Source organism: Ciconia boyciana, chromosome 10 (genome assembly GCF_034638445.1).
Source record: "Ciconia boyciana chromosome 10, ASM3463844v1, whole genome shotgun sequence".
NCBI classification, from domain to species: domain Eukaryota; kingdom Metazoa; phylum Chordata; class Aves; order Ciconiiformes; family Ciconiidae; genus Ciconia; species Ciconia boyciana.
This window is the reverse complement of record NC_132943.1, coordinates 14,247,236-14,270,296: the sequence shown is the minus strand read 5'-3', so window position 1 is coordinate 14,270,296 and position 23,061 is coordinate 14,247,236. Positions and strand designations below refer to the sequence as shown.

Below are 23,061 nucleotides of genomic sequence, written 5' to 3'. Positions count from 1 at the left end.
CTCTAACTTTGCCAAGAAGTCCCAAGGCATAGGGCCTGGGTTATACTAAACCTCAGGGCTTAGTATATTGGAGCTTCTTGGTTTAGTCTGAGAAGAGCCTTTGAGTGTCAACTTTTGGGCTCTCAGCCTCCTGTCCCTGACTGCTGTGCATCTGTCCCAGTGAGCAGCTGTGGTTGTAGCTACGTGCTGTCCCCGTGGTACTGTTCACACCAGTCCTACTTTTTTCCTACTAAGAGAAGCTCATGTGGAGGCACTTCCTCAGCAACTGAGCATCAGTGGGGTACACATTGCAAAGACTTTGCAGCAGGGACTTCTTGTCTTCTCTCCCCAGCCTTCTTGCTCTTTGTGCGTGGACACAGAGCTGGAAATGAAGCTTTGAATTCACTGGCAGCAAATGAAATTCAGTATCGTTCTCGTTAAATATTTGGTGTGTGTCTGTATTCTGGCACCAAGAACACTACCAAGTGGAATTTCTCAGCTAACTAAACCTTTTCCTTCCCTGCAACCTTTCTCGCAGGCTCTATTCTAGAAAACAGTGGTGGTTCTTCTGCTACGCTGCCTAATCCCAGAATAATGGAGTTGTCTGTCAATGAGGTTACAATGCTGAACCAACTCAACGAGCGCCGTGATAGTACAACAAGCACCATCAGCTCCGCCTACACTGTCAGCCGCAGATCATCAGGGATCTCCCCATACTTCTCCAGCCGCCGTTCCAGTGAGGCTTCGCAGCTCGGGCACCGTCCCAATAACACAAGCTCTGCCGACTCCTACGACCCGATTTCGACGGATGCCTCCCGTCGGTCGAGTGAGGCAAGCCAGTGCAGTGGGATGCCAGGTCTGCTGAACCTCACACCAGCTCAGCACTACAGGCTGAAAGCTAAGTACGCTGCTGCCACGGGGGGCCCTCCTCCAACTCCCCTGCCGAACATGGAGAGGATGACCCTGAAGAACAGGATCTCACTTATGGATGGACCCGACCCCACCTTGCCCTCCATCCGCCTCCCGCCAGGCCCCAGGCGTTGCAGCGATGGTAACACCTATGGCTACCCATCAGCTGCAGTGTTTCCTCACGAGATGCCAGGCAACTGCACAAGGCGGGCAAGCGACCCAGTGAGGAGACCTGCCGGAGAGCCCCAGGCCCTCCCACGAGTTCACCGCTTCAACAGCACCAACAGCATGAACCCCTTCCATCCTCCACACCCCACTGACAGGAGAAATTTTGGCCTCCAGAGCTATGGTCGCTCTGACGGGAACCTCCCCCGGCACACCTACTCGCCCCGGCCGCTGAGCATCAGCGAAAACATCGCCATGGAAGCCATGTCCGGGGAGGCAGAGGTGCCCGTGGGAGACGATGACATTATGCTGCCAGATGACGTGGTGCAGTACATCAAATCCCAGAGCAACGGGACAGCAGCTGAGAGCACTTCCATGGGGTACAGCAATGAGATGCAGAGTTTCCAGGGAAGCGGGAAGCTGCAGCCTCCAGCGTTGCCCGGCCAGCGCAGAGTGGCGGTGGCCGAGGCGAGTATGAGCCACTTGGGACCCATGATGGCAGAGTGTCCCATGAGCTTTGATGCTTCCTCAGACATGAATAAAAATAACATGCCCGTCCAGTGGAACGAAGTCAGCTCGGGTACGGTTGATATCATGTCCAATCAGTCGAAGCAGCAGTTTTCGCAAGGGAACTTAGCGGTGGTCCAACAGAAGCAGAACTTTGGTCAGTACCAGAACTACAACCAGCAGCAGATGCAGCTGCCAGAGAACAGCATGAATGTAACACAGCAGAGCTTTATGCAAAGAAATGTGGGCATGGACGGGCAGAGGCTAAACTGTATGCAGCTGCGGCAGCAGCCAATGAGCCTAGGCCCTGGTATGAACCCCGATCTGGGTTTGCATGCAGGGTATAACCAACCTCATCAGATGCTGAGTCCCAGTGCAATCAGTGGCAACCCAAATCCGATCTCTCCTTCTTGTAGCAGCATGGCAGCAAAGTCCGGACCCCACCTTCACCCTCAGCAAATGGACATGGCGACTGACCCTTCTTTAATGGTCGGCAGCAACAGTGAGCGCACGATGCTGGGCCAGGTCATGCACGAACCAAGTCAGCAGGACTACTTATCTCAGCCGACCCACCTGAACTTCCCCATGGCTCAGGAGGCCTTTCATCCGCCCGTCATGACCTCCAACCAGCCCAGCTTTGAGCCTCAGCAGAGCATGATGGGCTCAGCCTCGCAGGCGTATCCACCTGGCATGGTCCAGCCTCGTCCTCCACCCGAGCCGAGCCCGGCCAGCAGACCCCGAGGCCTCCGCACTATCCAGCAGCTGGGCTACATGAGAACTCCCCAACCCACAAACACCATCAGCCCAGGCCAGGAGGCAGCAGAGGCCGCACATAAAAGAACCAGCGACGTGTTGCCGGCACCGGCCCAGCAGTGTGCGGACGGCACGAGGGAAAATAATTTGATGTACTATTATGGTCAAATCCACATGTACGAACAGAACAGCAGCTTCGATAATCACGCGGACTGCCGGGTCAGACAGCAGCAGTGTGCGCTGAACAGCAAGCCGGCCGCTCTGCCTTCCCCAGGAGCGAACCAGGTGTCCAGCACGGTGGACTCGCAAGGTCTTGAGCCACCCCAGATAGATTTTGATGCCATCATGGACGATGGGGACCATTCAAGCCTGATGTCAGGAACCCTGAGCCCCAGCATCCTGCAGAACCTCTCCCAGAACTCCTCTCGCCTGACGACTCCACGAAACTCTCTGACACTGCCCACCATACCCGCGGGAATAAGCAATATGGCAATAGGCGATATGAGCTCCATGCTAACCACGCTGGCGGAAGAGAGTAAATTTCTAAACATGATGTCATAACAGTAAAGTACAAGGCCTTAACGCTATCCAAGGGGCTGTGCGTGAAGCAGTTTTATGAATGTGCTTTTCAAAAATAATCTGTTTCAATAGAGTAGATTTTTTTAATAAGTATTAAATACATTAAAGGGATTCAAAATGAAAATTTTAAAAAGTCTCTGTACAGAATTATGTAAACTATATCCAGGCAATTCAGCACCACAAGGGTGCACCTCTAGTGTTATTTTTTGGCTTCGTTTCCCAGAGCACTGAACGATATCACCACCAAGCTAGGAGACTGCATGAGCATGGTTAGAGATGAAACCCTCCCTCCCCAGCAGCCCTGTAAATAGCACTCCCCATCATTTTCCGTTAGTTATGTTTGAAAAAAAATCCATTTTCAACCCACCCCAGAAAGAAGCGGGAGGATGCGGTTTTGATCAGAATAAAAGCCATACTATGTATTCTGCTCTGATGAGAGTAGGGTTTAGTTACGTCTCCAAACAAGCCCTCTGCCAGCAGTATTGTTTTATACCGTAAATACCTTTGTACCTTGCAAAGAGCGTTGATTCCAAACGGCTTCTCAGCAAAGTGCCTTACCATGCTTTCGTGTAGCCAAGGCCTCTCTTCCTTTAAAAATCAAATATAGTGTATTGCCAGAAGCGTATATAAAATGTACATTTATAAAAACATAGTGGTGTTTCTGAGAAAACATTGGAAAGACACATTGATGAGACACATAAAAGGTGAATGCACACTTTGATCAGATGTGTTTACAACGTGGTTTATATCATGTGCAGAGTGGAGCAAAGGCCTGGGAACAGCAATCACTGGGAAATAATCCCCCGTGGCAGGAAGGCTCCGGCGTGCCGACTGACACACACGCATAACGCTGCACCCTCTGAGCGCAGTGACTTTCTGCAGGGGCCCCGCATGCATCTTTAATGTCAGGTTTCTGAAGCACACATTACCATATCCCTGTGCAGCTTTGCAACAGCTTCGCTTTCTGTTGGGTTTTCCATGCTAAGGTGCTCACATACAAAAGTGATGGTGATGGAGAGAGTTTTGTGATCATTTCAGCCCAGTTTGCACTGTGGCAGCATTGTGGGCGCTGGTTTATCTGGCCAGGGTTCGTCTGTGTAATATACTCCATGCAGGGCTCTGCCTGGGCTCCATGCATACAAGAGGTGTGTGGCTGCACTGATGCGAGGCCAAGCGTGAGCTAATACACCCTGCCCTGCAAGGAGGCTTGTTGGCACGTACCCAGTGCTGCATTAACGTGTCCCACAGCTTTGGTCGGCATGAAAAGAGCTGCTGTATCCAAAAAATATACCATAGACAGCCCGGGGCGTTAGTTTGGCTAGTGCTTTGTGCTACAGTATATAGCTACTCTTTGTACCCAACCTGGTTCAGTTCAGCACTGCACCTGCAGTCTACAGCATAGGCAAACATCTGGATAGTCTCAAAACAGGTATTTGAGTCAAAATAGTAGCTCGGTCAGTGAGAATTTCTTGGAAACATCCTTGGGGAAGAGATGGGAGGAGCAGGGCCTCCCAAAGCCAAATCCTCCACCAAAATATAACTGCTTGTAATAACAATCAGCTGTTTCCAGGCCAGTCCCACCTGGCACTGAAGTCAATCTTAGTTGCATTATTTATTTTTACTGTCCTTAGACAAAAGGGTAGAAGTGGTGGGGTGCGTGTACTTGGGCAGGAGGCCTTGCTTAGCTTCTGATCTCGTTGGATAAGGACAACTCTCCTCATCCTGCTCTCATAGTATCAGATATTTTGTACCCAGTATGTTGAAGGGCAGGGGACAAGTGTGACATTCGCCCCCAGGTTTTCACAGCTTGACCGGACAAGCGTCTGCAGAACTTCACTCTTTCCTTCCCGTCTCCCCTGTCCCCCTCATACCAATCTGATGTTCTCACTTGCGTCTGACACCGTCCCCTGTGTGGGACAGGGACAGCTCTATAAAGGTGCTTTCCTTTTGCACAAACTGATGTCAGGCTCGCTGTTCCCAGCATGACCAGGGGCTGGCAAGAAAATGCCACGTGTTACCTTCAGGCAAACTTTGCGGTATCAGGTACACCAGCAGCTGTGCTTGGCAGTGGTGGGTTGGGACAGCCCTGCTGCCAGGCAGCCCTGGGTACGGCTGGTGCAGGGAGCTGCTGCTCAGCCTCCTGCCATCTCACCCGTCCTCATCCCAAATGCAGAGGGTGTGCACAGGATGCTCTTCGCCCCTCGAGGCCCCCGTGCCTCCTGCTGATGTCCAGGGTGCATGAGGACAGGAAAGCAAAGCAAGGTGCCTGGCTGTTTATTTGTGTCTCCCAAGAAAGTTGTGTTTAAAGGATTGTTTTATAGTCCGCTGTATATATTCTCCTGCAGTTAGTGACCTTGCCCTTGTCTTTGCATTTATGAAAAGAGGGCAGTACATATTTTAGGACATTGTATGTTGTCCTGGACGCTTGGAGTATAACTGGGCATCCCTTGTGCTGAGACAGATCAGGCTTTCGTGTGTCCTTCAACTGCTAATCTGATTTTTTCAACAGCTGCACAGGGCAACGATGGCTACTGAGTCCCTCTTCACAGATATCTCATTAGCAAAAGATCAAATACAAAAGCAAAACCAAATCTCCAGTGACTTGAGATTTCTCAGACTTTCCAGTGGTGGTCTTTCTTCATTTACTGAAAAAGTATAATAACCATTCCAGCACTGTATATATTATGTATAGAAGACATCATTACTAAAAGTACTGTAGGTGAATTGTTCTGTCAAGTTTATATCTTAAGAACATTTTTAGCTGTTTTCTACATCATAAGAACGGAGGTAACATGCTGAACCTGTATATAAACCTTTTGTACATTAAAAAGTAATTTTTTTCATAATTCCTTGTGCCTGTTGTTATTGCTTTTTATTGGTAATGGTGGTTGGTCTTGGTCTGTTATTGCCACGTCAACTTAATCAGTTGGACTCTGGTGGTGCTTAGGAACAGCTGGTGAGGAGCTGGATGGGCCTGGTGTGTGTCACTGCTGGATGTGCAGGGGTCTTGCCTTGAAGAGCTTCCAGTCAGCAATGGCTGGAGGTGGCCGAGGGACAGCGAGGCTGGGGTGCTGCTGCAAGCACAGCCATGCTGCCCAGGTGGCTTTCATTGGCCTCTTGGCAGAGGGGGTTTGAAGGAGGATGACAATGCAGCAGGGACAGCACAGGAGAAGGGCTCGAAGCAAGGGCTGGAGAAATTTGGCAACCAGAAGATTCATGGCAAAATGGCTTGTTGACCGTCTTTGTCAGTGTCCAAAAGGAGACAGAAACAGGACAGATCAGCAGAGCTGTGATGGGCCATGACAGCGACTGGTTGAATATTGAGTCTGAAGAAAGGAGAAATGAATCTGTCCACTATGTACATGATGGGAAGCAATGATATGGTGAGCAACAGATACATCGGTAATGATCCAGTTAGAGGGTGGTCCAGCCCACTGATGAGAAAGGTTTCATTTGACTGCAGCAAGAGTTAGATCAGCCACTCAAGAGGCTGATTTTCAACTTGGTTTCGTAGAGGTGGATTGGTGTGGACAGGGCTAGAGCTTTAAGGGAGGGTGGGGAAGCTGTTCATAGGTGATCCTTACAGGCACAGCAGTAAGTTTGGAATAAAGTCAGCTATTGAGCAAAGCAGTTGGCCAGTGAATCAGCTGTGGGACTTGGTGCGAGTGAACCAGCAGTTTCCTGCAGAAGCAACTGAAGGGGATGGCCTTATTTTCCTCCATGCAGGATCCCTGCTGAGTTGATTGGTAGAATCAGGTAAGTTTGGGACAAATCTTCACCCTACTGTCTGGGTTCCCTCATAGTCCATGGCAAGAGATTGGCATATCCCAAGACAGAATTAATCTTTCCTGTTTTAGACACATAGGATGAGGTGGATTTTCCTCTGAAAGATGTCTGTCACTCTCCTCACTAATTACAGAGAGACACCACGTAGCCAGCTTAGATTAGATACCTTCTCCGGTAGGGCGAGGTGAATCCCATGCTCCTGTGAATCGCTTGCACCAATCTAGTCACCCTCAGCACAGTCTGAGGTTGAGCCAGTGAACAAGATGTTGATTAATGTGTTAAGATGTTGATTAATGTGTTAATGATCCTGTTAGTCTGCAAATCCATTGGATAAATATCACACCCCTCTGTGCTGTCCAAGAACTACAGAAATCACGTTAAAAAAAATGTAGTAATATTATTAAAAGGAAATTGTTCAGAGCTTTTCTATTGACAAAAGGCTTTGGAGACTCAGATCAGCTCCTACTGCTTTTCTGCTTCAAACACTTAAAGTGAGTTTCTAATCTAGATCAAATGCTGCTTTTAGCTGGTATTTCATTTTAGAGTTCGATCAGGGCACACCTCTGCCTATGTAAGAACATATTTATTACTTAAACTAGGCCAACATTTCCTAGGAGCCCACCCGAGGTCATGTACCAGCATGTGCATTTTTACTGCTCAGCCATCCTGGAATAAACAGGGATCGAAAGGCTCATTGCCCCAATTGTAAGCAGGTAATAACCCTTCTGCAACAAATGTTGTTTATAAGCCAGAGCCTGGAGTTTATACTACTGTGGTAGCTTCATAATATTCAATTAACCTTCTTTTTAATAAATCATATCCCTTATGAAAATGAACCATCCTAACAGGGGTGATTCTGACCATCTTTGGTGAGTGTTACCTCACTCAACTCCCAAAACAAGTGGGGGCATAGGAGGAGTAAGATCCTGCTCCAGGTAAAACCATCACTGCTCTTTAATATAGCACTAATATCTCAGGTTTTCCTGGAGGGGAGAAAAAGCCCATAAAAGCTACTGTTGCTGGATCTGATTGCACTTACTGAGTATGGAGTCATTCCAACGGCTCTTTATTGCAGTGGTCTCAGTAGGGATGACATAGGAGCTCTTGTTCTTTACGAGCTGTTGGATCTACTTGGAAGAGCATACGTGTTGTAAATAAATGGTGTGGTTTATATTATTGGAAGGACAATTTATGACCAACCAAGGCCTCTTGCAGACAGCTATTTAACTTGTAAGTAAAATGACCTAACACTTAAGAAATTTAGAAGCTACAAAACAACCTATGTTGTGGCCAATATACTTATTTCTCTTTGATTTATGCTTCATGTAAAACTTGAAATGGCTATATTAAATATGTTTGCTGTAAAAAATAAAAATAAAATTAAAAAAAGAACAAAAAGCGATGCTTTCACACATGCTGAAGGTTTGTGACTACTGTAGCTTCCTCCAATTGCACTAGCACCTCTGATTCATTACACAGGTCCCTTCCCCTCCCTATTTCCATTTTCCCCACACTGGCCTGTCAGGCAGATATGTAGGGGCACAGTGGCCTGCCTGCTGTCAACTTTGAAAGAGCTGCTGCACTCAGCTACGGTGCACTTGCTGGAAATGTCTCTCTAAGTATCAATGGCTTACCAAAAAGCAAACTCTGCGGCTGCTACATCTGTCCATCAAAGGCTATTTTGCCATCACACCTTTACCATCATTTGTAGGGTGGTATCAGCAAGGAGCAGCAGGCATGACAACACACCCCAAAAGGCAGCTTCTGCACCACAAAACCGGGCATGGGGCTACATAAATCTTTGGTCTAGGTTGCTGTGGCTAGTCTTAACTCTTAAGTAAGTACAGCCCAGGCTAGTCTCCATAGAGAAAGGATATTTAAGGAAGGACTCAAAGCAGAAGCTTGGTCTGGTACTCTGAATGCCTTCTAAAGGAGTCTCTTTCCCTTTCCCTTTCTCCCCTTCTCTCTCAGTTCACTATACAGAAAGTCTACAGATAAAGACAACCTTCACAAATACCTCCTCTCTCCCTGTTGTTTCTGCTCCTCTTTGGGGAGGACCCCAGAGTGCTCTGCCGATACAAACATCCCCTCTGCCAGGGTTTGACAGACAGACAGTTGGATTTTTCGACTCAGGAGCATGAGGAACAGTTTTCCTGACACCTGCAGAGGGAATCATGCAGAAGAAGAGCACACATTTCACAGCTGGATGTTGGCCAAAGCACCAAGGTTCGTGCTACAGTGCGGTGCTGGTGGTTAAAATAGATCAAATGAAATGAGGAGAGCAGCAGGGAAGGAAGCAAAACTCTGGTCAAAGCAGGGCTAATTTTCTTGATGGCTTTGTGTCTCCCAGTGTGTCTCCCACCTGCAAAATTTCAGGGACCATGAGGAGTTACTGGCCATGATGAAAGCAAAACAAAGTGATGCTTATGTAGGTATGAGAGATCTATTTTTTAAGGGCTTAGGTCTGTAGAGCTTCACATAAAGGGCTTTTGGGAACAAAACCACCGTTTTTAGCTCTGTTACCTCTTTTGCCCACTACTCGGTTGACCGGTCGTGCAAGCAGCCATCACCTGAAAAGGCAGCATGACTGGTGGCACAGCAGCTGTACGGTGCTTGGAGGGCTTCAGCCACCTGCTCGGATGGAAACAACTGTGGCAGCGATGGCGACCAAGGAACACTGCTGGGACTGATTCACAGCAAGCTTGGAAAGGCAAAGCAGCCCCAGGCCTGGAGTCTGTAGGTGGGCTGCCCCACCCTTTGGCAACGCCAGCATCCTGCCCTTGGCTGCAGACCTCAGAGCAAAGGCGCTCCCAGCCTCTGCAGCTCAGCCAAGCTGCAGGAAACAAACGTGCTTCTCCCTTTCTGCCTACTGTTATTGTATAGCAAGAACCTCGTAATCTCCAGGTGGCTTTATTGGCCCCATTTCCCAGCTGGCAAGGCAGCCCTCTGAGAAGGTACCTGCCTGCTGCACTTACCCATCTGACTGGCATCTGAGCAAAGTGTCTCAACTGACTGAAAAGTGATGTATTAATTTTTTTCTTTTTTTTTTGAGCAAAATGTCTTGATGCGAATCATTTAACCTCTGTGTCACTCATCAATAATGACGATAAGTGAAATTCGATAGTGCTACATGAAATGCACAGAGGATTAAACATCACTCCAGGCACACTGAAAGTGGGCGGCATTACCGTATCTGGGAGATCTTAAGGAGAGGTGAGGAAACGGGTTTTGCTCTGCAGTCCAAAAGGCTGCACCCCTGTAACACCAGCACCAACTGAGGAGGGTGCTCCAAATGGTGATCCTAATCGCTTCCTGCAGGCCAGTGAATTTCCCTCGTTAGCAGTCATCCAAGAACTGAACAGGTCTCACCTTGCTTGAGGAGCTCTCAGGAAATGATCGCTTGTCTTAGCAATGTCAGGAGATTTGTCAGTGAATACAAAAAATGTTTTCAGGGAATAGAAACTGGGGCTGAGCCAGGTGAAGGTTTCTACTTAATTGGAAAAAAAAAAAATAGACCCCAGCATTTCCATCACTAACTGGAAGTGGGAGCATTTTGAACAGATCAGCAGTGGTCCAGGTGTTGAAAACACCAATGGCACCAAAGTAGTTGAGAAGACTTTTCTTAGAGACAAGAGCCAGCTTTTGGCCACTGAACACTTCCAAAAAATGGCCTGTAATTGCCCAAATTAGAAGGGAAATTTAAAATCTGACCCCATTCAAAAAGCCTTCCCAAAATTTAACACATACGAATAGTGCATTAACAACTTTAGCCTAAAAACCTTCCAAATCTAAACCTTGAATTTAGAAGAGCATGGGGCTGAGACATGACTTCCCAAGTAGTCTTGTAAAAGTGTCATCAAAAGGATTTTCAGCTAAAATATTATCAGTACATTTTTTCATTAATGTTTTAACTGTCATTTACGTTTAAAAAAAAAAAAATTAGTATGCAGAGAGCTGGGCTGGCTTCGTCATGGGTGAATCAGTACCAGAAAAACTCACGTCTCCAAGAGGCCCACGAGGAGCTGTCTTCCACCCCTACTCTTCCTACGAAGTTCTTCCACATGTGAGAAGTTGGGATCGAGCAGATCTCACAAAAGATGAAGGTGTAAAATAAAGATGAAGGTGTAAAATAAAGTCAGGAGCTGAGGGCCTTTTAGATTAGCATAATCCCTCCTTATAACAGGAAAATCCGTATTGTTAGTGTTTAAAATTATCCCGACTAACACACAAAGTATTGTACTGTGTTGCAATTAGAAGAGCTAAGGTAAAACGTGTTTCCCAGCCCTCATTTCAGTGCTGACACAAGGTACTTCTGGCAAAGGGCTGGTCCACAGATGTTTCAGCAGATTCAGCAGGGCTCAGAAATGGTTCATTTGGGAGCACAACTGGTGAACAAAGGGGGTCTTTTCTCCCTTCAGAATAAACCCCACAGACGGAGGGGAGGAGGTTTATTTATTTTAAGATATTTCAAACACCTTTACTACTACTAAAAAAAGACATTGCCGTTTCTTGAATAAAAATAACTGCAGAACCATCAGGGGGTTGCTGTTGTAAACTTGCTCTTGTGTACGTGCATCAGTGCTCTCTATTAGATTGAATGAAAAGTACTCAAATTAGAAAAAAAATCCTCAAATGAACCAAACCGGGTATCATGCCAAAAACCAAAGATTCTCCTCTAGCATGAATAGCACAAGTGAGGCAGCATAATTTGCCTCATTACCTACATTACCTCAGGGCCATTCTGTCACATGTGAGGACCCAAGAAGAGTGCTTTGGCTGTGTGAAGAATGGGAAAATAGGTGAAAAGTGGAAAGACCGTATTTTAACAGCCTTATGAAGGAGGAAGGTGAGTAGGACGGGGGGTAGAGGTCCAACCGCTGAGATACTCTGCCAATGGGACCATTACCCTGAGGTCTCCTGTCCCTTGGCAAGCGGTCATCCCTTCCCGTCTTCTCCAGGGTGGCCAGTGGCCCATGTCAGGTCAAGCTGCTCCTGCACTTTGTAGCTACCTTTCCTCTGCCGAGGGCTGCTGCTCGCTCTCCCTGCATCTTTCATGCTCTGCTCCTCACGCTCATACATCCCTTCAATCTGACAAAAATTCTCTCCTGTCAGCAAAACCAGACCCCCTCCAGGGCTTTTGTCACCACACTGTCAGCTAGGAGCATTTCTTACATCCAGCCCATACAATTAAGCCAGAAAAGGTCTTGGGGCTGGGCCTGAGCTGTATGTTTCTTTTGGTGGTAGTGGTTTGTTTTTTCTTAAGACATCGAGTTTTGAGCCTACCATTGCTCACAGCTAAAGAAAGCACAGAGAGACGGCACTCATGGGTAAAACTAGCCTGAAGGCTGAAACCTTGACCAAGAAATATCTCGCTGACCTCAAGGATTTAGCTTAAACCTGTCCTCAGAGGGATTTTTGCTGGAGGCAGATGAACGCACCTGCTTAGGAGAGCTGCAAGATGAGGCTGTGTTGTGCTTTAACTAGGTGTGGCCAGCAATATAGGAACCAAAATGCTCTTGCAGACAAGCAGCAGGGATGGGAAAAGCTTTGTCCAGCATTGTGAGAGGAGACCAAAACATGGGGCCCCTCTGGTCACAATTGCCCCACATTCCTGGAGCTTTGAGGTGTTTCCTCTGGGCATGGCATGCCACTTTTTAAAGCAAACTTGCCCTGGACAAGTGCCACTGCCAGTGGTGCAGGCTGCTTTCACTGGCCCGGTGGGGCGGTTGCTGGCGATATTTGCAACTCTCAGCTGCAAGGCAGGAGTGAGGCTGCTCGTTGTGGGACAGTGCTGAAAGATGTGGGTCTGATCTGGTCAAAGCGACATGAGCATGCTGGTCTCTTTTGAAAATAGTTACTCCAATACTCAGGCCTGAAAAGCTGCTGTTTAAAGTGACCCATTTGCTTTTACAAGCTGCCTTAGTTCAACTTTTGTCTCATAGAGCAACCTGCTGATTCACTGAAGAGCGGGTTGGGGGTTTTGGAATTTTCCTACTGTATCTTGGGGTTGTTGGTTTGGGGTTTCTTTTTTTGTTTGTTTATAAAACTGCTCAGAATGTTGCTTTCTTTTCAGCTACAAGGGAAATAGCCTTTTTCCAAGCTGGTCAACCAGCAATGGGAAAAGCCCAAACCAACTTAGTTTTTAGGTTCAGGGCCCAAACAATGCCAGTCAGAGGTGCCTTCAGTGGAGAAGTCAGAGCTTTCCTTCCATCTGTGCAAACTGAGGAAATCCAACTCTACAGCTCAGAACATGAAATTTCTGTGAAGAACAATGTGGCACCTATTGAGAAGTCTTTTATTTTTTCACTGAAAGCCATGGTGAGACAATCATGAGCATCACATGAAGCGTAGCAGAAAGTAGACAAAGAAGCAGGAGTAGGCCTGAGCTTAGTGACTCAGAAATGACAAGCTGTATCACCCAGGTAGGACGAACAACTGAAAGACCACTAAGACATACAGCACAATACATGACATCCAGCTCCAGCCACCTGCAGCCTTCACAGTGTGCTCAAGGTGACATACAATGAAGGACAGCTCGGTATGTGTTCTGTGTGTTAGGAAGCAGATGATGGAGCAGGTCAGGGTATAATCCAGTTATGAGGGACATCTAAAAGACCATATGAAAATACTGGAGGCACAATGACTCTTTGGATAGGGTTTTCTGGCAGCCACGCGAGCTTCATTTTTTGTTTTGCAATGTACAGGATGAGACAATGCTGGTACCATCATTGCTTCAACCAAGAGGCAAATATCTCATTTAAAAGTTTATTTTAATTAAGTCACAATAAGGCCTCCAGCTGGAAAGGTTATTTATTAACCTCTTATTTACAAATTGAGCCCTGATTTGAAAATTAAGGCATTGTAATTTAATATTAACCCACATGTCAGAAAATAATGAGACAAACTACAGGGAAAATTGCATTCCATATTGCAAAAGACCCATTTTATTTATAATGACCAGGATTACAAGTCATGCCAACATTGATGGATCATACTTTAAAAATCTTGATAGCTCATTCATTTCTATAATTATATTTATTACAAATTAAATAAGTTGCGGACACCCTTGATATACAAAGAGACAAAATTAATTTGTGAATCAGTATTAATCTGTCATCAAACTAAATGAACTCTCTTTCTGGCAGCCTACTGAATGTAATGTACTGTACCAGGCTTTCCATGATCCTCGGGACATGAAAGCAGTGGAAGTTCAAGTCCAAGCTGTTGAAGGAACATCTCTTCACTTGGATGTATGTCATTTCTCAGTATGGCTTTTAAAATCAAGAGATGAGATCACAACAGAAAACTTTATTGGCCAATTTCTGGTAATCAAAATAAATTCTAACATTTCCATGAGCCTTGGTGCGAGGGCTCTGTGGCCAGGTGCCTCAATGCAGTCAATTGGTAGAGCTCCATGGACCTCAATGCAACCAAGCCCTGCAGCCTGGCCATCCCTCAGCCAGCAAACTAACCCAGCAGTCGTGGCTGCTATATGCCACCACTCGCTTCAGTAGCAAAATTCAGTGTGCGGCGTTTTAGCACTTTTCCTGTGACCCCTATACGTAGATCACACTGCGGAAGCTGAAAAGGCTTGTACGTTACTGCTGTCCTTTCCTGACAACGCAGGTCCTGAGTCCCTGGGGCAAAACCCTGCCGCGCATGTGGCAGCAGTGAGCGACAGCAGCCCAAGCAGCGCGCGTGATGCTTGCTCCCCTCAGCCGAGGGAGAAGCAAAGGCGGCTGTTCGGATGTTTCTGTGTGAGATTATGGACCCTAATGCTCAACAACTGCCACTGCGGTTAGCCAAAATGTGTGCCCATCTGCTCTGGGGTTTTGTGCCTGTAGACAAGGAGTTCTGCCAGCTTCAGGAGGACTCAGGATTTCTTCCAAATTAGTAAATTTGGAGGGGGCGGGGGGGGGGCGGGGAGAAAGAAGCTCAATGCTGCAGGTTAGAGCACATCGTACTAGTGGACACAAGCAAAGCACAGTAAGACGGGTGGTGGCTGCATGGTAGCCTGTCCACCCGCCTTTCCATCCCAGCATCATCCCCAGAGTCAGTGCTGACGAGCCGATGGTCAGGCTGTTCCTCTCCTAAATAGGACACGACGCATCTAAGGCAGCAGAAGTGCTTGCTTGGCTCTTTGGTGACCAGGGTATAATCGCTGTGTTTACGATCTTCTTCTTTTTATTTTTTTCACCATCTTTTCTTACTTTCTTCTTCCCCCCCCCCCCGCCGCAAAGAGCTCTCCCAGAGGGATGTACACAAGCTTATCATCTCGGAGGCAAATTTGCAACTCCAGAAGGTTGGACCCCATGCAAAATTGGCCAAAACACACTGAACTCCCCTGCCATAGTCTGCTGATCTCTCCATGTCATTTAGCAGCTAGGATCAACTAATAAAGTGCAAGATGTAGAAATGTCATTTAGAGTTACCTATCCGTAACTAAATAACTTTGTAATGAATGAAAGGCCATTTTGAGCTGATGCCTTAAAGACTAACTTCATCTCCATAAAGAAAGAAATATGACTTGAACAGAGACAGCCTGCATATGGCATTAACAAACCCTCTTTGTGTTTCTGAAGGAAAGACTGACACCAAGTGAATTGTGCACTTGCATCATCTTCACCTTATTTTGCTTTCATACTGATGACTCCACCTCAAAATATCCTTACGGCTTTCGGTCTGCTTGCAGGGAGCTGGTGGGCCCCTTCTCTAGGAAACAGAGAGATGGAAAGGTGTTTCTGAGCTAAAAATTTTTTCTTAGGTTAACTTCGGTTATAGAACAAGAACAGTACCTGGTTTTGTAATATAACAGTAATTAATTCTGACTGTTCATAAAGGAAAACTCAGTATTGCCAGAAGAAATGATTTACACATCTTTATATGACAGTGTTTTTCCATTCACCTTTTTTGGAGCGTTTCCTTCAAAAGACGTTGAGCCCATACATTACTATTTAAAGAGTCTAATTCAACCCAGGCAATAATGACCCATAAATATTCATGATTTTGTTTTAACATTAAAATAACATCTGTTTCAAAACATCTGCAATCTGTTTTCAATGCTTCGGTAACATTTAAATTAACTGTAACTAATACAATAAACCACTATTAGGGATAATGATAATGAAAGATGCCCTATTAAGAGACACGAACAACATGGAATTGAATGAAAAACAAAACGGGGGGTGGAGTGGACAAACCCAACAGTCAGATACCAAAGCTCCTTGGAACTTAAATCCACCATTATGGGAGAGTTTCCCCTGTGTAGAACTATTGTTTAACCGTCTCAGCTGCTGTGTCTCAGCTCCACTTGGGTCTTGTTCAAATTTCCACTGCGAGAGCAGTAATTTATGGCACAGGCAGTGTGACTACTTTTAACTGGGAGGGGTAGCTCATGTGCTCCAGCTGAAGGGGCCCGCAAAGTATTTCTGAGCTAGAAAAGCCAGCTGCAGCCCGCACAGGGCTCTCCCAGCCAGACGCGGTTAACAAGCCCGTTAACCTCCCCACTGGCCCACGAGACGTCCCCAGCAAGCAGCGATGCCAGTGGCCACGCTCACGGGCGCTGCCGTGCTCCAGGGTGTGGAGTTAACCAAAACAGTTAACTTCCCCCCAGAAAAGGCTATTGTTTTCTGTTATGATTGCTCCTCTTTTTCTCTTGTGGCTGGGGGGGATGACATCATGCACATCTGCATATTGTTGCAAGGGGAAGGTGAAGGTCGGGCACATGATGGTGCCGGGGAGGAAGGTTCCCATCCTCTGCCGGTGGCTGCCAGTGGGCTGACACTTGGCACCTGCCTCTGTGAGATCCACACGCACCTCACCCACGGCCCCAGCTGGAAAGTTTTACTTTCATGGAAAGTCTCGGTGGGTCAGATCATCAATCATAAATCAATTTGTTTAAAAATTATATTTAGGGGTTTTGTGGTTTGTTTGGTTTTTTTTAAGCCAGCTCTCCCTCTTTGCTCCTCCCACTCCCCGACAAAAATCCAGGAGGCATTTTTAATCTCCTGGACCAAATGCAAAGGGCCAGAGCAGCAAAAAGCAAAGATTACAGCAGCTGGGTTTGCTCTTATCTGATAATTTCTTTAAAAACAAAATTCTATGTTAAAACATATTTTTTTCAGTCAAAACAAAGCCAAGACTCGCCACACATCTGTGCAACCTCAACACAATAAGAGCTGGTGTTTACACTACCAGAATGATGCCTTTTTACCCCAAAATCCTCAAGCAATCTAAAGAGGCTGTTACAGAGTTTCAAGTAGCTCCAGGAATAACCCTGTGGCCATTCATCCTCCTTGGTTCAAACACTGCGCCCCTGGCACAAACCCTGCACCCTGGCTGTGCTCCTGGCCCCTGGCACCGGGCTGGACCAGGTCCTGGTGGGCCACCACAGAGTCGTGCTTCCGCGCCTTTCCAGCAGTGACAGGAGCTCGTGGAAAGCAGAGCATAAATCCAAACCATTTAAAGTGTGATTAAGACTTCCCCTGATTACTGCTGTGCATGATATTGAATGCTTCGGCTGTCGGTGATTTATTGAAGTAATATATAATATGCTGTATTCAGTTAACGGTCCCCATCAAGCACAATCTAGCTGAATAAAAAAAAAAAGAGAGAGCGAGACAGAGAGAGAGCATGCTTTAAGAGGAAATCTCCCTGGATTTAAGGGAAATTGAAATATGCACATGGTAATCTGTGTCCAAAGCTTTTAGCGCTTCAAAAAGAACCAGTTGCCAATACCACTGGCTAAAATCAGCATTGCTTCAATGGCTAATGGTCCCAATGCCATCCTCACTCGCTCCTTCCCTCCACCACTGACAACTGGCTCTTTCACCTGGGCTACTTTGAGGCAGACACTTGGCTTTTTGGTTTTTTCAGCTTTTTCAGTTTTATTCCAGAGTGAAGTTTCAGTTTCAGGTTCTTTGGCAAAAGGGAGGCTGCGCCACAGTGTTTTGTGCATCACCACCACCACCAAACCAGAGCAGAGGAGGTGAAACTGGTGGTAACTATAACCTGAAAGGGAATAAACTGAGGCTGACATTCAAAAAAAAGGAGAAAATAACAATATAACCACTCAGTATAGTTCCAGTGCTTTTAATGCTTTAGTTTTAATAGCAGAAGTGGCTGTTAGTTATGCAAGGAAGAGGTTTATTTACTGTCATATATGATATTTGATGTACTGTTGCTCCTTTAGGATCTGATTCAATGAGATACCTCCACAGTGGGCTAATTTTAAGGCATCATCTTCAATTAACACTGATCTCAATCACAAGCCTTCCAAAATAAGGTGGCTGGCTTAGAAATGATAAGATTATAAATCAAATATTTTATTTGACATTTGCTTATAAGGATCCATGCCTCCAAGTTGTTGGGTGTTTTTATTCCCCCTGAAGGCATAACCATTGGAAATAACTTTTAAAAACCAGCAACAATGGAAGCAGATTCTCTCACACAAGCACCCCTACTCCACAACCTGGGGCTTTCACAAAACCAGATGTGATGTCCAGAAATCACAAGCGTTTTCAGTGCAGTACTCGAGCTTCTCCAGCTCACCAAAAAATGGCACCTGAAAATACACATGGTGTTTGGTTTCATTTCCTCAGTTTCTAAAACTGGTGAAACTAGACCCAATACCAAACCTGATACTGAGGAGAAGGACTTCTCAGCTCTGACGTTCTTGCATGAAAGTTGCAGAGCTGTTTTTCTGCACCACAGCAGGTAGCTGACTTACAGCCGGTGTGTGATGGACATCGGTGCCCATGTGCATTTCTCTCCCAGTGAATGCACAGTCCAGCAAACAAGAGAACAGTCTTGGCATTGCCCTGGCTCCACTGGCAAAGAGCAAGACTTCAGCTCATGCCCTTAGGTATTCTTCATCCTTCTGGATGCTAGGCAGATGTCCTCCATGGTGACTGAAAGGACACACAGCCCCTGGAACAGAGTCCCTGCTGTCAGCTGAGACCCCAAGCACACTGCCACCAGCAGAACTGCAAGAAAAGTCTTATTTACCAGCCCACGGATGCAGGCTTGGTCCAGCTGGGGAGGTGGTACATGCACATTTGTGTGGGGGTCAGAGCACTCACTGAGCTCATGGAGATGCAGTTTGGCTGCTGAGCTCTGACATCTCTGAAGTACACACTGATGAACTGATTTATTTTTTTTCCCCTGCAATGGGAAATGTGGGTGCATTTTGATGGGAGCAGCAAAAGCGCAGCCCTGACCTGAGGGTACGCACATGCCAACTGTTGAGGCCTCGCTCCAAGGTTCAGGAGCCCTAGAGCTTCTCTAGAAAATGTCTGTAAGAATATTTTATCCTGGACATCATATTTTCCCTTAATCTCACTCTCAGAAACGACGGCATCATTTTATTGGAAACATTCTAAATCAAATTCAGCCCGAGGCACGGACCGTTAAAAGTCTGGCAAAGTTGTAGACTTCTGGGTCTTCAAATGGGAAGACTCAGGCAGCCTCACAGAGAGGTGGAAGTTCCAATTCTGCCAACGAGCTGCGACACTGTGCGCCTCCTGAAACCCAGAGAAGCATCACCAGCCCAGAGCCCGGACATTACAAACCTCAGTGTTGCAACAGCAAAACTATTGCTATTTCTCAGCCCAATAAAGCAAAAAATGCATATGCAATAAATTGCCTTTTTTTTGTTGTTTTCTTCACAGTTTGATTATCCGTCATGATAAGACATTACTTAAAGCAGTGGTGACACTGTCTAATCATTCTTGTGAAATATAGACTTCTCTCTCCACTTCAGACAGAGCCGACATTAATACACATTTATGCAAAGCAGAGCTGGAGCTGTCAGGGGCTAATCTTTACAAGTATGATAAATGATGTTTATTTTCAGTGATGGAACGAAACACCCGGGCTGACAATAATTGTAATAAAAAGGACAGATCAACTTCTATAAAGTGATTGAATTACCAGCCTATTGCGTTAATGCCTGATCTTGGCTCTGTCATAAACCTGCTTTAGGTTACCAACGACTGCGCATTAGGAAACATCCACCTTCAAATAGACACCGTGCCCTTGACCTGTGGGAATGCAGGGGAGTCACTGCTGGATGCAGGTTTTGGCCACTCTTACTTTCATTTGTTTACAGTTAAGTAACGTTTCCTCTTCTCAGGCCAACAAAGAAGCCTCCCATGTCTCCTGAGCCTTGCAGAAAAGTTGCAAAAGCTCAGCAGTTGGACATGCCTCCTCCATGCACAGGCGTTGTGCAAGCTCCCATACGCAGGGATGTCGGTACTGAACTTGCTGCTCGTGCCTGCAACACGGGTCGGATTCACCAACATCCACAAGGACCAGCACAAGGTCTGTGGATTGCCAAAGCCTCCTTGAAGGAAAAAATGGAAAGACATTAACCTTCCCCACCTATCCAGGCAAATGGCAGCATCCTGCGCTGGACAGGGCATGATGCAGCCCAGAGTTGCGGGAAAGAAGAGAAGAGGTGTGTCAGACCACTGGATCAAACCACCATGTCCCTTGTGCATTCAGACCAGGTTCCAGCCCAGACATGAGCAGAAGACACCCTCCACGTCTCCAGCAAAGACAAATGTCCAAAAGGCAGCCTTGGAGGACAGAGCTCTCTTCACCCTGGTCTTAAGTTTTGCAGAGAAGGATATTTTGATGGAATGCGGGCTCCAGACAGTCCATATGTCTTAGCTTTATCTGTCAGTTTTGTCGAGTGGGTGCTACCACTAGATATTCTGTGTTTGCCCTGGCTGTGACGTGAAGGGAAAAAAAGGGCACTTGAAGCCCTTGCAGGGCATCCCAGTGTGATGGGGGGGTACTCACAGGCAGCGTGGAGACACATTTTTCAAGCAAACCCAGCTAAGAGTGAGGCTTCTGCAGCTTTCCCAGGCTGCAGAGTGATTTACTCCAGATTCAGGACTCAGCCACAGCCCACTGAATAATGGGATAGACCAGGAGATGTTGTGCTGCCTGCCCTGGTCTACAGCTCACCTTAGCATCTGTGGTATGACCAAAAACTCTCATAAATGACTGGGTCGATTGCTTTGTAAGTAACTCTGTCTGTCATAGAAAGTAAAAACATTTTCAATTTTCAGAATGGGACAGATGTTGTGGGCAAAAGAAGGACAGACAGACAAACAGAACAAAAGAGTGTGCAGTTATATCTGTGTATATTTACACATATGTTCATGCATCTATTGTTCTGTGTTTCCCTCCAACTAGGAATTCTGACATAAGACTAAAAACTGAATAGGAAAGATAAAAATGGGGTTCATCAACAATCTCTGACAACACAATATTCTGGCAACACTTAGCCTCAGGTCAAATGAAACATTTGTTTGCATTTTTGGATTATTTCTTTTATAGGTTTTCCATTCCATTATGTTTATATTTAGTGTATATTTCATATTTTGAGTATTCCATGTTTCTATTCCAGTCCAGATTTGTAGAGTATTATTCTGTTTCATAATTCATTTTGCATTATTTCATGCAAGAAATTTGTACTGTTGTATACCTTAATGCACAGTGGTGCCAAAGAGAAGTCATTTCAGACTGAAAACTTGAAATGTCCCATTCTGACAGCTGACTGCTGACTGCTGTGAGTTTATTGAAATGAGTTATTCGGATTTTTTTTCCCCTAAACTTAAGTTCGTCCGAATTGACACACTCCCATGGGATAGTTCAATTTTGGCAGAGCAGCGTTTTCTGACAGCAGACATTAAGCAGTAAATTTTCAGCCTTTCTCCGTCATGTGTATTTGTCTGCATATGAGAGTGTGTGTGTGTGTGTGTGGTGCCACAGGGCAGGACCCCACAGGGACTGGGAGCTGATGGCCACGGCGCAGGCTGGGCAGCCGCAGCTCTGATCACAGCCCAGATGATGGTTTCCAACAGCCCCAGCTCCTGCCCGGCTGATGCTGGAAGGGTGATGGTACTCCTGAAGGTCCTAACAGGAGGATCATGATTTTGCAAGCAATATAAGGCAAGTAAATACGGTTGATCTAGAGAGCTGGCTCGCTTTATTGAAGAGCATCCCCAGCATCAATTCATTCATGAAATAAACCTTATTTCTGCTGGATCTGTCTGTTCCCAGCATTGCTGTGACAAGGTTTCATCCTCCTCAGACCTGCCTGCAGGCAGAAATACGATAGACCAACCTGTAAGTGTGGTTCCTGTGTGCAGACCTGGGACCATCTGGTGTGAAGGCAACAGGTGTGGCACGTTCCTGGGATGGTCCTTCAGCCTCCAGAGGGCATGGGGAGAGAGGAGGAAGATGGGCGGCCGGACCTGCTCTTTCAGCTGGGGCTGTGCAGGGGGGCTCAAGGTTGCAGGCACTTCTGACCAATGGATCAGGGAAGAGAGATACGAGTGCAAATATCCCCTGTCCTACTACCTTAAAGGGTGATGAAAGCTGCTACCCCCAAGCCCCTTTCCCTCCCTCCCATTTCCTACTCTGAGGACTGAGATTTTCTAAATACTCCACTGTTTATTAAAAGGGGGATATGTGCGTAGGATGTGCATCTCATCAAGAGGGCAGAAACCTCTAAATTACATCATACCCCAATTTTATATGTCACCTAATGTTATATATTCTCCAGAGTGAACTATTGTCAGAGTGAAAATCAACCTCATTGGCAGCTAAAGAATTTCTTTCCCCAGACAGCAGTGAGAAAAGATCCAGCACAAACTCCTGATCATCCAGCATTGTCTGTGTCTACACTTTGATGGCAGAAGTGCTTCAGGGCTGAGTCAGAACAGCTATAGCTGCTTCTGTCACATCTCACATGTCAAAGAGACAAGCAGGGTCCCATCGTCCCATCATCCAATAATGTCAGCAAGACACCGGCATCCTCAAAGCATTGCCAACCCCAAATGTGCCAGACTGTCAAGCCAGCCATGCGAAGTGCAGGTGTTTAGCTAAAAGAAAGAAAGAGCGAAGAAAAAAAAAAGAATGTCTCCTCCCCTTGCTCTGGGACAGCTGTCACCAGCATGGCTGCATTTCCCTGCCCTGCTCATAGGCTGCCGGGATGCAAAACACACGCGAAGTGGCAAGAAAACATGTGGTATTTTCAGAGAAAATGCTTGGCTTGTTTTCTTTGGGTACCAAAGCAACCAGCCTGCATCCTGGTGCTGCTCCGCGCAAGGAAAGGGATGGGGCCAGCGTTACAAGCATCCCTGGCACTTCCCAGGAGGAGGGCAGGGAAGCCTGAACACTTTTAATTTTTAAAATAACTTGTTTCCTGCCATGGTAGCCAGGTTCTTACTTTTTTCTGTTTTGTTTATACCAATCAACCTGTCATAAGGAAAACTAGAAGCACCTCCTTGCTTGGCAAGAGCAAAGATATCCCTCTCACCCAGACATGTGCAGAGAGAAGAACAGAGTGAAAATCCAAGTAAAATAAAA

General features: G+C 46.4%; 1 protein-coding gene across 11 annotated transcripts in view; it reads left to right on the top strand.

Annotated features, from left to right (window-relative positions):
- GLI2 (GLI family zinc finger 2) overlaps nt 1-5,738 on the top strand; it is a 198,215-nt gene extending 192,477 nt beyond the window's left edge. For all 11 annotated transcript variants that reach the window (XM_072875390.1, XM_072875386.1, XM_072875387.1 and 8 more), the window contains one exon: nt 518-5,738. In XM_072875390.1, coding sequence (XP_072731491.1) covers nt 518-2,874 — 2,357 coding nt within the window. In that variant the 3' untranslated portion in view covers nt 2,875-5,738. The remainder of the gene's footprint in view (nt 1-517) is intronic.
- Nucleotides 5,739-23,061: the final 17,323 nt, after the last annotated feature.